The 13,594-nt window shown below is 43.7% G+C and overlaps 2 protein-coding genes across 2 annotated transcripts; both read right to left on the bottom strand.

The window, feature by feature from the left end:
• Positions 1-203: 203 nt before the first annotated feature.
• Positions 204-5,217, bottom strand: LOC137626833 (mucin-2-like). Its single transcript, XM_068357822.1, has 8 exons — positions 4,822-5,217; positions 4,554-4,696; positions 3,527-4,392; positions 3,145-3,450; positions 2,620-3,003; positions 2,380-2,471; positions 1,810-1,951; positions 204-448 (listed from the first exon to the last, which is right to left on the bottom strand). The coding sequence occupies exons 1-8, from the start codon at positions 5,215-5,217 to the stop codon at positions 204-206; spliced, it is 2,574 nt and encodes an 857-aa protein (XP_068213923.1).
• A 237-nt stretch (positions 5,218-5,454) lies between these two features.
• On the bottom strand, positions 5,455-12,372 carry LOC137626832 (uncharacterized). Its single transcript, XM_068357821.1, has 7 exons — positions 12,327-12,372; positions 11,290-11,450; positions 8,719-8,911; positions 7,949-8,064; positions 7,554-7,741; positions 5,782-6,085; positions 5,455-5,592 (listed from the first exon to the last, which is right to left on the bottom strand). The coding sequence occupies exons 1-7, from the start codon at positions 12,370-12,372 to the stop codon at positions 5,455-5,457; spliced, it is 1,146 nt and encodes a 381-aa protein (XP_068213922.1).
• Positions 12,373-13,594: the final 1,222 nt, after the last annotated feature.

Here is a 13,594-nt window from a genome sequence, read left to right as displayed (position 1 = left end):
AGGGGAACATAGTTGCAGTACAGTCATGTTATGGCCTAACATGGAAGGGAAGGAGCAGAGAAACAACCAAGGGTGGTCTCTAAGGCGTCAGAGAGATTTATAACTAAGGGAGGAGAAAATCACACCTAGCTAGGCATCTCAGTCTCGGTCTCCGTCTCCGTCTCTGTCTTCGTCTCCATCTCCGTCTCCATCTCCGTCTCCGTCTACGTCTCCGTCTCCGTCTGGTTCTCTGTTTCCGTCTCCGTCTCTTTCTCACTATCACTCTCCGTGTCCGTGTCCATCTTCATCTCTGCCGGCCAGGGAAGATAGCATACAAGTAGGCACTCTATAACAGGTAAAAGGAACCGGGAAGAAGGGGTTGGAGATGGGATACTCAGAAAATGGTGAGGCGGCATGACAGGAAGGCCAAGAGCAACATTAGAACAGCAATAGTGTTCCAAATGGGATGCTGTAATAGGGCACAGAACACAAGTACTCACAATCAGGCATAGCCTACCAAAGACTAAGAGAGAAGCCAAATGATGGTCAAGAAGACAGAAGAACGTCTACTGGTAAGCATCAGAACAGGGGGTAAGGCATTCCAATGGGTAAACATAAGTAAATACTGGGGGAAGGATTCCAAGACATGTGCCGCTTCGCCAAACATAAAGGATAATTGGAAAGTGGAAAGTCATCCTTGGGCAACTGAGAATACTATCTAAATCCTTGAAGGACCTTCAAGACAGCAGCTGCCCGCCTTGGAAAATCGACAACATGGGTGGATAGGGCAGTCATACCCAACCAGTAGAGTTTGGTGAAAGAAGGTTATGGTGCATAGGGAAAATTTTATCAGGCATGGATGCCAGTTAGGGTAGTCTAGCCTTAGTCAATGCTGATAAAAAAAAAAAAAAAAAAACACAAGAAACACCAAGAAAGGATGGGCAGATACCATAAACATACCACAATTTAGAAAAAAAAAAAAGTATTCCTACAGTAATATGACTGACTTACTAATCGTTTCTGAGCCATTTGGAACATGATGTAATGCCAGCCTCAGGACAATACAAGCAGACAATTCAATAAAAATACCGGGTGGAGACGTGAATTTCTCAAACACATGAAATAGGGGTTACTCAGCTTAGTTAATGCGGAAAAGGTTGAATCATCCATGTTCGGAAATAACTCAACAAGCTAAGAAAAATTAGCAGAAACTCTCAAAGTGACCGAAAGATATTGTTCTGCAAAAAGGGACGGGTTCAAAAGGAAATGTGTTAGTTGTAGCGTATTGAGATTGCAAATTGTAACGTCTCTCCTGTACCTGTACCTCAATTTTCCTTCTAGACAAGGTTAACTCTATTTGGGGAAGGATAACCATGGCTTCTTATCCACACATGCCTGATTTATGCATGATATCTTTCGGGATATCTGCTCAGTAGGTTGGATCTCCTTTAATACCTCTAAGGTAAATCTCTCTGGTATATCACTCGCAGAAATATCCCAAGTAGAAGCTGCCAATGAGGAACTTCCATCTGGACAACAATGCTCGACCCCAAAATGTTTATTCACTAGCAGCGGGGTAAGCAATGCAATGTGTTGTTATTGTAGCCCTGCTTTCAGAACAAATTTTCATTCAGTATTCGTTGAAATTTCTAGATAACATAAAACTTGTAGTATTATTTCAAGATTCTCGTGAAAAAAAAAAAAACAGGTAGCCTGGAGAAGAAGTACTCCTACAATGGTGTGAGAGGTTGTGTTTAGGAAAGGGAGAGGGAGTTTTCCTACTCTGGTGAGAGGGGTTGTGCCTAGTAAAGGTAGAGAGAGTAGTCATACTCCGGTGAGAGGGGTTATACTTAGGAAAAGGAGGAGGAGGAGTCCTACTCTGGTGAGAGGGGTTGTGCTTAGGAAAGGGAGAGGGGGTAGTAAAGTTCTGGTGAGAGGGGTTGTTCTCAGTGTGAGAGGGAGTAGTTACAATCTGGTGGAGGGATTGTGTTTAGGGAAGGGAGAGGAAGTACTCCTACTCTGGTTAGAGGGGTTGTGCTTAGGAAAGGGAGAGGGAGTAGTTCTACTCTGGTGAAGGGTTGAGCCTAGGAAATGGAGAGGAAGTAGTCCTACTCTGGTGAGAAGGGTTGTGCTTAGAAAAGGGAGAGGGACTAGTCCTACTCTGATGAGAGGGGTTGTGCTTAGGAAAGGAAGACTGAGTAGTCATACTCTGGTGAGAGGGGTTGTACTTAGGAAAGGTAGAGAGAGTAATCCTACTCAGGTGAGATGGGTTGTGACTAGGAAAGGGAGAGGGGGTAGATCTACTATGGTGAGATAAGTTTTGATTAGGGAATAGAGAGGGAGTAGTCCTTCTCTGGTGAGAGAGGTTGTACTTAGGAAAGGGGGAGGGAGTAGTCCTACTCTGGTGAGAGGGGTTGTACTTAGGAAAGGGAGAGGGAGGATTTCTACTCTGGTGAGAGGGGTTGTACTTAGGAAAGGGCGAGGGAGTAGCCCTGTTCGGGTGAGAGGGGTTGTGCAGAGGAGAAGGAGAGGGAGTAGTTCTACTCTGGTGAAAGGGGTTGTGCTTAGGAAAGAGAGAGGGAGTAGTCCTACTCAGGAGGGAGTGGTTGTTCCTAGGAAAGGAAGAGGGAGTAGTTCAACTCTGGTGAGAGGTGTTGTGCTTAGGAAAGGGAGAGGGAGTAGTTCTACTCGGTTGAGAGGTGTTGTGCCCAGGAAAGGGAGAGGGAGTAGTCCTTCTCTGGTGAGATGGGTTGTACTCAAGAAAGGGAGAAGGAGTAGTCCTACTCTGGTGATAAGGGTTGTACTTTGGAAAGGGAGAAGGAGTAATCCCAATCTGGTGAGATGGGTTGTGCTTAGGAAAAGGAGAGGGAGTAGTCTTACTCTGGTGAGATGGTTTCTGCTTAGGAAAGGGAGAGGGAGTAGTCCTACTCAGGTGGGAGTGATTGTTCCCAGGGAAGGGAGAGGGAGTAGTTCTACTCGGTGAGAGGTGTTGTGCCCGGGAGAGGAAGAGAGAGAAGTCCTTCTCTGTTGAAATGGGTTGTACTCAAGAAAGGGAGAAGGAGTAGTCCTACTCGGGTGATAATGGTTGTACTTTGGAAAGAGAGGGAGCAATCCCAATCTGCTGAGAGGGGTTATGCTTAGGAAAGTGAGAAGGTGTAGTCTTACTCTGGTGAGACGGTTTCTGCATAGGGAAGGGAGAGGGACTAGTTTTACTCAGGTGAGAGAGGTTGTGCCCGGGAATGGGAGAGGGACTAGTCCTACTCTGGTGAGAGGTGTTGTACTTAGGAAAGGGAGAGCGAGTAGTTCTACTTTGGTAAGAGGGGTTGTGTTTAAGAAAGGGAGAGGGAGTAGTTCTACTCTGGTGAGAGGGGTTGTGTTTAAGAAAGGGAGAGGGAGAAGTTCTACTCTCGTGAGAGGGTTGTGCCTCGCGGAGGGAGAGGTAGTAGTCGTAATTAGGTGAGAGGGGTTGTACTTAGGAAAGGGAGAGGGAGTAGTCCTACTCTGGCGAGAAGGGTTGTCCCCTGAAAGGGAGAGGGAGTAGTCTTACGCTCTTGAGAGTGGTTGTACTTAAGAAAGGGAGATGCAGTAATCCCAATCTGGTGAGAGGGGTTGTGCTTAGGAAAAGGAGAGGGAGTAGTCTTACTCTGGTGATAGAGTTTCTGCTTATGGAATGGAGATGGAGTAGTTCTACTTAGGTGAGAGGTGTTGTTCCTGGGAAGGGGGAAAGAGAGAGTAGTTCTACTCTGGTGAGAGGGGTTGTGCTTAAGAAAGGGAGAGGGAGTAGTCATTCTCTGGTGAGAGGTGTTGAGCTTAGGACAGGGAGATTGAGTTGTTCTATTCAGGTGAGGGGTTGTGTCTTGGAGAGGGAGAGGGAGTATCCATATTCTGGTGAGAGGGGTTGTACTCAAGAATGGGAGAATGAGTAGTCCTACTCCGGTGATAATGGTTGTTCTTTGGAAAGTGAGAGGGAGTAATCCCAATCTGATGAGAGGGGTTGTGCTAAGGAAAAGGAGAGAGAGTAGTCTAACTCTGGTGAGACGGTTTCTGCTTAAGGAAGGGAGAGGGAGTAGTTTTACTCTAGTAAGAGGGGTTTTGCCCGGGAAAGGGAGAGGGAGTAGTCCTATTCTGGTGAGAGGGGTTGAGCTTATGACATGGAGAGGGAGTAGTCCTATTCTGGTGAGAAGGGTTGTGCCTAAGAAAGGGAGAGGGAGTAGCCCTACTCTGGTGAGAGGGGTTGTGCCTGGGATAGGGAGAGGAGTACTCCTAATCTGGTGAGAGGGATTGTCCCTAGTAAAGGGAGTGGCAGTAGTCCTACTCTGGTGGGAGGGATTGTACTTAGGAAAGGGAGAGGGAGAAGTTCCACTCTGGTGAGAGGGGTTGTGCTTCACAAAAAGGAGAGGGAGTAGTTCTACTCTGGTGAAGGGTTGTGTCTAGGAGATGGAGAGTGAGTAGTCCTACTCTGATGTGATGGGTTGTACTCAGGGAAGGGTGAGGGAGTAGTCCTACTCCGGTAGGAGTGGTTGTGCATAAGAAAGGAAAAGTGACTAGTCATTCTCTAGTGAGAGGGGTTGTACATAGGAAAGGGAGAGGGAGTAGTTCTACTCTGGTGAGAGGGGTTGTGCTTAGGAGAAGTAGAAGGAGTAGTCCTACTCTGGTGAGAGGGGTTGTGCTTAGGAGAAGTATAAGGAGTAGTCCTACTCTGGTGAGAGGGGTTGTACTAAGGAAAGGGAGAGGGAGTAGTCTTACTCCGGTGAGATGGGTTGTGACTAGAAAAGGGTGAGGGAGTAGTTTTACTGTGATGAAAGGGGATGTGCTTAGGAAAGGGAGAGGGAGTAGTCCTACTCTGTAGAAAGGTGCTATGCTTAGAAGATGGAGAGGGAATAATCCTACTCTGGTGAAAGGGGTTGAACTTAGGAAAGGGAGAGGGAGTAGTTCTTCTCTGGTGAGATAAGTTTTAATTAGGGAAGGGAGAGGGAGTAGTTCTACTTTGGTGAGAGGGGTTGTGTTTGTAGATGAAGAGGGACTAGTCCTACTCTGGTGAGAGGGGTTGTACTTAGGAAAGGGAGAGGGAGTAGACCTAGTTCTGTGAAAAGAGTTGTGCATAGGAGAAGGAGAGGGAGTAGTTCTACTCTGGTGAGAGGGGTTGTGCTTAGGATTAGTTCTTCCTAGGAAAGGGAGAGGGAGTAGTTCAACTCTGGTGAGATGGTTGTGCCTCGCAGAGGGAGAGGTAGTAGTCATATGCAGGTGAGAGGGGTTGTACTTAGGAAAGGGAGAGAGAGTATTGCTACTCTGGCGAGCAGGGTTGTGCTCTGAAAGGGAGAGTGAGTAGTCTTATGCTCTAGAGAATGGTTGTACTTGAGAAAGGGAGAAGAATTAATCCCAATCTGGTGAGAGGGGTTGTGCTTAGAAAAAGGAGAGGGAGTAGTATTACTCCGGTGATAGAGATTCTTCTTATGGAAGGGAGATCAAGTAGTTCTACTCTGGTGAGAAGTGTTGTTCCTGGGAAAGGGAGAGGCCCATTCTGGTGGGAGGGGTTGTGCTTAAAGGAGAGGGAGTAGTCATTCTCTGGTGATATGTGTTGAGCTTAAGACAGGGAGAGGGAGTTGTTCTATTCTGGTGAGGGGTTGCGTCTAGGAGGGGGAGAGGGAGTATTCATATTCTGGTGAGAAGGGTTGTAATCAAGAAATGGGGAAGGAGTAGTCCTACTCGGGTGATAAGGGTTGTACTTTGGAAAGGGAGAGGGAGTAATCCCAATCTGGTGAGAGGGGTTGCGCTTAGGAAAAGGAGAGGGAGTAGTCTTACTCTGGTGAGATGGTTTCTCTTAGGGAAGGGAGAGGGAGTAGTTTTACTCTGGTGAGAGGTGTCGTGCCTAGTAAAGGGAGAGGGAGTAGTCTTACTCCTGTGAGAGGGGTTGTGCTTAGGAAAAGGAGAGGGAGAATTTCTAGTTCGGTGAGCGGGGTTGTGCTTCGCAAAGGGAGAGGGAGTAGTTCTACTCAGGTGAAGGGTTGAGTCGAAGAGATGGAGAGTGAGTAGTCCAACTCTGATGTGATGGTTTGTACTCAGGGAAGGGTGATGGAGTAGTTCTGCTCCGTTGAGAGTGGTTGTGCTTAGGAAAGGGAGAGGGAGTAGTCCTACTCTGGTGAGATGGGTTGTGAGTAGGAAAGGGTGATGGAGTAGTTTTACTGTGATGAGAGGGGTTTTGCTTAAGAAAGGGAGGGGGAGTAGTCCTACTCTGGAGAAAGTTGCTGTGCTTAGAAGATGGAGAGGGAGTACACATACTCTGGAGAAAGGGGTTGTACTTAGGAAAAGAGAGGGAGTAGTTTTACCATGGTGAGAAGGGTTGTGCTTAATAGATGAAGAGGGAGTAGTCCTACACTGGTGAGATAAGTTGTTATTAGGAAAGGGAGAGGGAATAGTTCTACTCTGTTGAGAGAGGCAGTGCTTAGGAAAGGGAGAGGAATTAGTCCTACTCAGGTGGGATTAGTTGTTCCTAAGAAAGGGAGATAGAGTAGTTCTACTCAGATGAGAGGTGTTGTACTTTAGAAAGGGAGAGGGAGTAGACATACTCCGGTGATAAGGGCTGTGCATAGGAGTAGAGGGAGTAGTTTTATTCTGGTGAGAGGGGTTGTGCCCGGGAAAGAGAGAGGGAGTAGTCCTACTCTGGTGAGAGGGGTTGTGCTTAGGAAAGGGAGAGAGAGTAGTGTTACTCTGGTGAGAGGCATTGTTCCTAGGAGAGGGAAAGGGAGTAGTTCTACTCGGGTGAGAAGGTTCGTGCTTAGGAAAGGGAGAGGAAGTAGTCCTGCTCTAGTGAGAGTGATTGTACTAATGAGGAAGAGAAAATAGTCCTTCTCTGGTAAGAGGAGTTGTGCCCAGGAAAGCGAGAGGGAGTAGTCCTACTCTGGTGAGAGTGATTGTAAATAGGAAAGGAAAACACAATAGTCTTACTCTGGGGAGAAGGGCTGTGCTTAAGAAAGGGAGAGGGAGTAGTCATACGCTGGTGAGAGGGGTTTTTTTAAGGAAAGGGAGAGGGAGTAGTTCTACTCTGGTGGAAAGGGTTGTGCTTAGGAAATGGAGAGGGAGTAATCATACTCTGATGAAAGTGTTTGTAATTAGAATAGGGAGAGTGAGTAGTCCTACTCTGGTGAGAGATGTTTTACTTAAGAAAGGGAAAGAGAGTAGTCCTACTCCGGTGAGATCGGTTATGACTAGGAAAAGGAGAGGTAGTAGTTGTACTGTGGTGAGAGGGGTTGTGCTTAGGAAAGGGAGAGGGAGTAGTCTTATTCTGGTGAAAGTGATCATGTTTAGAAAAGGGAGAAGGAGTAGTCCAACTCTGGTTAGGGATGGAAGGGGAGGTAGTCCTACTCTGGTGAAAGGGGTTGTGCATAGGAGAGGAAGAGGGAGTACTTCTACTTTGGTGATAGGTGGTGTACATAGGAAAGGGAAAGGGAATAGTCCTACTCTGGTGAGATGGGTTGTGTTTAAGAAAGGGAGAGGGAGTAATCTTACTCTGGTGAGAGGGTTTGTGCTGAGGAAAGGGAAAGGGAGTAATCCTACTGTGTTGAGAGTGGTTTTACCTAGGAAAGGGAGAAGGAGTAGTCCTACTCTGGTGATATGGGTTGTGCTTAGGAAAGGGAGAGGGAGTAGTCCTACTCTGGCAACAGGAGTTTTGATTAGGAAAGTGAGAGGGAATAGTCATACTCTGGTGAGAGGTGATGTACTTAGGAAAGGGAGAGGAAGTAGTCACACTCTGGTGAGTTGGCTTCTGCTTGGGAAAGGGAGTGGAGTTAGACATACTCTAGTGAGAGGGGTTCTACTTAGGAAAGGGAGACGATGTAGTCATACTCTAGTGAGGGGTTTGTGCTAGGAAAGGGAGAGGGAGTAGTCCTACTCTGGTGAAAGTAGTCATGCTTAGGAAAGGAAGAAAGAGTAATCCTACTCTGCTTAAGAAGGAAAGGGGAGGTAGTCCTACTCTGGTGAAAAGGGCTGTGCCTATGAGAGGGAGAGGGAGTAGTTCTGCTCTTGTGATAGGTTTTGTGTTCAGGAAAGGGAGAGGGAGTAGTCCTACTCTGGTGAAAAGGGCTGTGCCTATGAGAGGGAGAGGGAGTAGTTCTACTCTTGTGATAGGTTTTGTATTCAGGAAAGGGAGAGGGAGTAGTCCTACTCTGGTGAGATGGGTTGTGTTCAAGAAAGGGAGAGGGAGTAGTCCTACTCTGGTGAGAGGGGTTCTGCTCGGGAAAGGCAGAGAGAGAGTAGTCCTACCCTGGTGAGAGGGGTTGGGCTTAAGAAAGGGAGAGGGAGAAATCCAACTCTGGTGAGAGGGTTTCTGCTTAGGAAAGGGAGAGAGAGTAGTCCTACCCTGTAGAGAGGGGTTGTGCCTAGGAAAGCAAGAGGGAGTATTTCTACTCAGGTGATAAGGGTTGTACTTAGGAAAGGGAGAGGAAGTAGTTCTACTCTGGTGAGAGTGGTTTTGCCTAAGAAAGGGAGAGGGAGTAGTCCTATTTTGGTGAGATGGGTTGTGCTTAGGAAAGGGAGAGAAAGTAGTCATACTCTGTAGAGAAGTTTTGCACTTAGGAAAGGGAGAGAGAGTAGTTCTACTCTGGTGAGAGGGGTTGCAGTTAGGAAAGGGAGAAGGAGTAGTGCTACTCATAAGAGAGGGGTTGTACTTAGGAAAGGGAGAGGCAGTAGTCCTGCTCCAGTGAGAGGGAAGGTGCTTTGGAAAGGGAGAGGGATTAATCCTACTCTGGTGAGAGGGGCTGTACATGAAAACAGGAGAGGGAGTATTCTTACTCTGATGAGAGGGGCTGTACTTGGGAAAGTGAGAGGGACTAGTCCTACTCTGGTGAGAGGGGTTGTGCCTAGGAGAGGGAGAGCGAGTAGTCTTACTCTTGTGAGAGTGGTTGTACTTAGGAAAGGGAGAGGGAGTAGTCCTACTCTGATGAGAGGGGTTGTGCCTAGGAAAGGGAGAGTATTCATACTCTGGAGAGAGTGTGTTCCAGACAGACAAAATTTAATTTTAAGTCTAAGTTCAATTCAATCTCAGAAAACGGGATAAGTCAGAGGCGAATCTGATCTTTCAAACTCACATATATTTCGATGAAAATTTTTCAACTTCATTCCTGAGCACTTCGAAATTTTTCTAAGTTCAAAATTTCTGAATAGCGTTCTTAAAACATTATTTATTTGTTAAAATGTTTCAAATAAATGTTTACAAGTGCTCTCACAATCAATGAGTTTACATCATAATTTCTGGGCGAGACTACTGCTAGGAGACTACTATCGTTTCCAGAGGCCGTGTAATAGTGTTTTCCCCAAATATCCAACAAACCGGCTTATGAATTTCCATGAAACTACAGCAATGAATGTTTCAAACATTGGCCTAATTTTTGGTGGTACAATGAATTGACAGATGTGCTTAATTAACCAGTTTACTCTTAGAAAAAGGAGGAACTTCTTCCCTTCCTTCAGAGTGTTTCGAAGAAGTGTTAATCACGTAACTGTGACGCAGAGGTTCCCCCAACCCTCGTTCAGTGTTTACACCTATGGCTATCCTGGTACCCCCCCCCCCCCTTCCTTCTTGCCTTCTTTCCTTCATTCCCATTGTTATTAGGCTACTGAGTAAATCCCTGTTAGGAAAGACTGTGTACTGCACATATAAAATGAGCCGGAAGAGCAATGAAATGTATTATGGTGGTAGATAATGATTAGATGGTTAACACAATTTCTCAAACATAATAGATGAGGTTTAAAACAGGGGTGTGGAATCGCACTGAGAGATATTCTACTCGGACTCCTACAAATTTTAGATTTGCAATTAAAAAATAAAATAAAATAAAAAAAACAAATAAAGACATCAGTAGAATTAGAAAACACATTTTTTTCATCCCTCATAAATCTATGGTTTCCAGCAATTGGTGATAACATTATTTTGGAAAAGCAAAGCTAATGAATACTTTGATACGAGTATATCAGCTTCGCATGTAGACAATGTCAATGGATTTCTCAAAGTAAGGTTGATTTGTTCATTAATTGAAGTCTGGTATAATTCCAGTGACAAAGTCGTAATGATATTTGTCACATACCTTTTCAGTAACAAAAAAAGGTACTGGTACTTATAATGTAAATAAATATACAAAACTATAGGTTGAAATATAATAAATCTTATGTATGTATGAACACACACACACACACGCAAACACACACACACACACACACACACACACACACACACATATATATATATATATATATATATATATATATATATATATATATATATATATATATATATATATATATATACATATATATATATATATATATATATATATATATATATATATATATATATATATATATATATATATATATATATATAAATATATATATATATATATATATATATATATATATATATATATATATATATATATATATATATATATATATATATATATATATATATATATATATATATATATGATTTCAAAATATATCAAATGGCCAATGTCAATGCCCTTATATGAAACATCTTTTAGAAGTCTACCTTCTAAGGAATTCAAGCTACTCTCTCTGGTGAAATTGATATGATGAATTATATCAAACAATGCTCTCTGTCATTTTCTTCCTGGCAATTGATGTATCGAGTAACCTGTGTTGTATGGAAGAATAAGTCCTACGGCTTAACCTAAAGAAAACTATATTTCTATTGCTTTACCAACACTCGCTTAAAGTGCAAAGTGTAGGGTTAGCATGGCTTCTTTCGTCTCCTGTCATAAGTCTCATTCTTGATCTTCAATGTAAGTGAGTGGGTAAGATATAAAACGTTGGTCTTGTGTTTAGGTAAAGTCTAAAGTCACGAATCACATTACCAGGTATGCTGAACTTTTACTGACAAAGAATTTCGTATTGCGTGGGGTAGGTCATATGACAATTATCTATGGAGTTAAACAGGTGTTTAACAATTCGGGGGATAGGAGGTACAGGGGAAGAAACGTTATAACAACGTCACTGAGGGACGTCATCACTTTTGCGAATGTGTGGGTGGCTAAGACTGGCTTTAGCCTCATTTTCTTAAGTAAAAAAGTTAATGAAGCCTAATTGGCAAGGCACAGTATTTCCCAAAATTAGGCCATTGTATGAAGCGCTCACTGCTTTGATATCATGGAAATCCATCAATTATTTTAGGAGTTATAGTAGTTTTTAAAAGTTACTTTCAATTCAACATATCACTAAAAAAAATTATAAGTTCAAATCAATGGCTTAGCTTGGGTGCCCTTAGCACAACGGAGAGAGTAACGCGAGTTTTCTAGCCTGGCTCTCCTCGGACTGGCCTCTAGGTGTGGCAGACTCTCGAGACATGGTCCTTTGGCGTCCTGGGGTAGGTGCCATCTTTCCTAGGGGGGTCGTGGTAGGACCCCGTTCTGTTACCAAGCCGATATTCTTGTCTCCTGGCTGTAGCTTTCCCACAGAATCTGTAAGAACAAAGAGGAGACAACAAACAGTCTTCGTCAACAGAAATGAGAGGGCAACAGAACTCTGTCGACAATGGAAGCTGAGGTAGCGTGTATTCCCAAGCGAAGCCAGCAGGCAGAGGTCGTTCACATGACCTCAAAAGGGGGTTTAAAACATTTGTTACGTGTGACAAATCCCACACTACCAAGTTACAGTTTCTCCTGGAACTGTGGTAGGCTCCAAAAAGAAAGCAATCACAACAAAGTTTGTTTTAAACTCAAATCCCAACATGACTATTCTGCCGCAGTTCGCTTTGGGTACACACAACCGAAACTTCTCCCCCCAAAAAAACTCCAATAGCAACAAACTACAAGGTTTGAACAAAGTAAGTTCACATATCTCCTTACAGTAGTTGTGCTTTTAATCATGAGAAAAATAGGAACTCTAACCATATGAATACACAAGATATATAATGCCATTAACTGAAAATCAAGAACAATATACTCAAAAAGGTTATATACTAAAAAAGAACAAGAAATGCAGCAAAGAACTCTGAAAATCAATACATATGGGTATGTATGAGTAAATATGGGTAAATATGGATAAATATGAAGAAACAAATTACTGAAAAAGGTTATATAGGTATAAAGCAAAAAAAAAAAAACATGGTAAGTAATTCTGAGGAAAAATTAATATTTTGACAACTAAAGGCAAGCAAAAGCTAAGAAATAAAATGTCCAAATGTTACACACTAGCAACTGAAATCTGAAACAAAGACTTCCTGGAGTAAAACAAATCATACAAAAAAAAAGTAATCAACTTAGAATTCTAATCCTCAGGCTCGCCTAAGCGACAATTTTGCCTTTGCTAATCTCACATCACAGGGGAGGGGTTACATATCTTGGTCTCACTCACTGCCGTGGATTCTGTAATTAGAGACATGGTATAATAACAGTTGACAAAAAATAACAGTACATAAAATCAAATCATTCCCCATGGAAAAGAAAAATATACAGATCCACAGAGACATCGTAAGCAAAAGAGAGACATACATATTAAGCACAGGATGGCTGCATATATAAATGAAAAATTATCAAAAATGTTATCAATCATAATATTCTCATATAGCTATATCACACTAGCAAAGTGTTTACAAACCAAAGTACTAGTAAATAAAAACAAAAAACATCTGTGTGCACACTAAACCTACAGGTGACACCAACTAGGTCGCTACATCTTCACACCGTGCCTGAGACGGTACGTTCCTGGGTAAACCTGAGGGCTCATTTGGACACACCGGAGCCCCACCCTGTGTAGGAATGTTCCATTGACCTCCGACAGCATGGAGCACCTGGCGGGAGGTCCTCCTTGGAACTTGCGGTTCTAAGGCCAAAGTTTCCCCTACCGGCAGAGGATCTGTCAGCATGACTGTCCGAACCCCCTCTGCCCTCCGCCATCGGATACAGGCAGGACCACATACTATCGGCCTACAACATATGCCCAGTCCAATCAGGACGGCAAGAAAAACACACATACTAGCTAAATAAAAGCCTACATTCAAAGTCCTATGTGATGCTTTTAAATTGACAAATTTATCATAAAAAGGGATGTGATCTAAGGACATGGTTTCTAGTCGAGTCAGGTTAAGGTGAACTAACATGCGGGACACATTCACACCTGGCAGGATGACAGAAGCATTCACTACAGAGGTGTTCCTAACTATCGCTCGTTCACTCTTCCTCTTTCTTTGGCCGGGTAGACGGTACCCGTCCCCTTGGGCAAAGCACCCATTCTGATGTGTCAAGACAGTGACCCCTGGGGTCAACACTTTAACCTCATTCCCAGAGTCACACATCATCTTGTACTTCGACTCTCGTTTCACAGACACAATCCAACGATGTCTTAAATTAACTATTTCCCTTTCAAAATCAGCCTTTACCTTGAACCTACAACTATGTACAAAACTAGGCTCTTCCAGGTATACATCAAACAAACAAACATGCGCATAGACAGGTTCACACAACACATGTGCTTTCCCTATCCTACACCTGTCTAAATTAGGCAAGGTCACAGCCCAAGTGTCCCTATTGTTCACAGCAAAATACGGCAGATCAACCAATACCCGAGTTGCGAATTCCTCTGTTTCTGTTTGTGTCCACACTGA

This window comes from Palaemon carinicauda, chromosome 34 (genome assembly GCF_036898095.1).
Source record: "Palaemon carinicauda isolate YSFRI2023 chromosome 34, ASM3689809v2, whole genome shotgun sequence".
Classification (NCBI taxonomy): Eukaryota; Metazoa; Arthropoda; class Malacostraca; order Decapoda; family Palaemonidae; genus Palaemon; species Palaemon carinicauda.
Note: the sequence above shows the minus strand (reverse complement) of the source record. Positions and strands in the feature narration are given on the sequence as shown.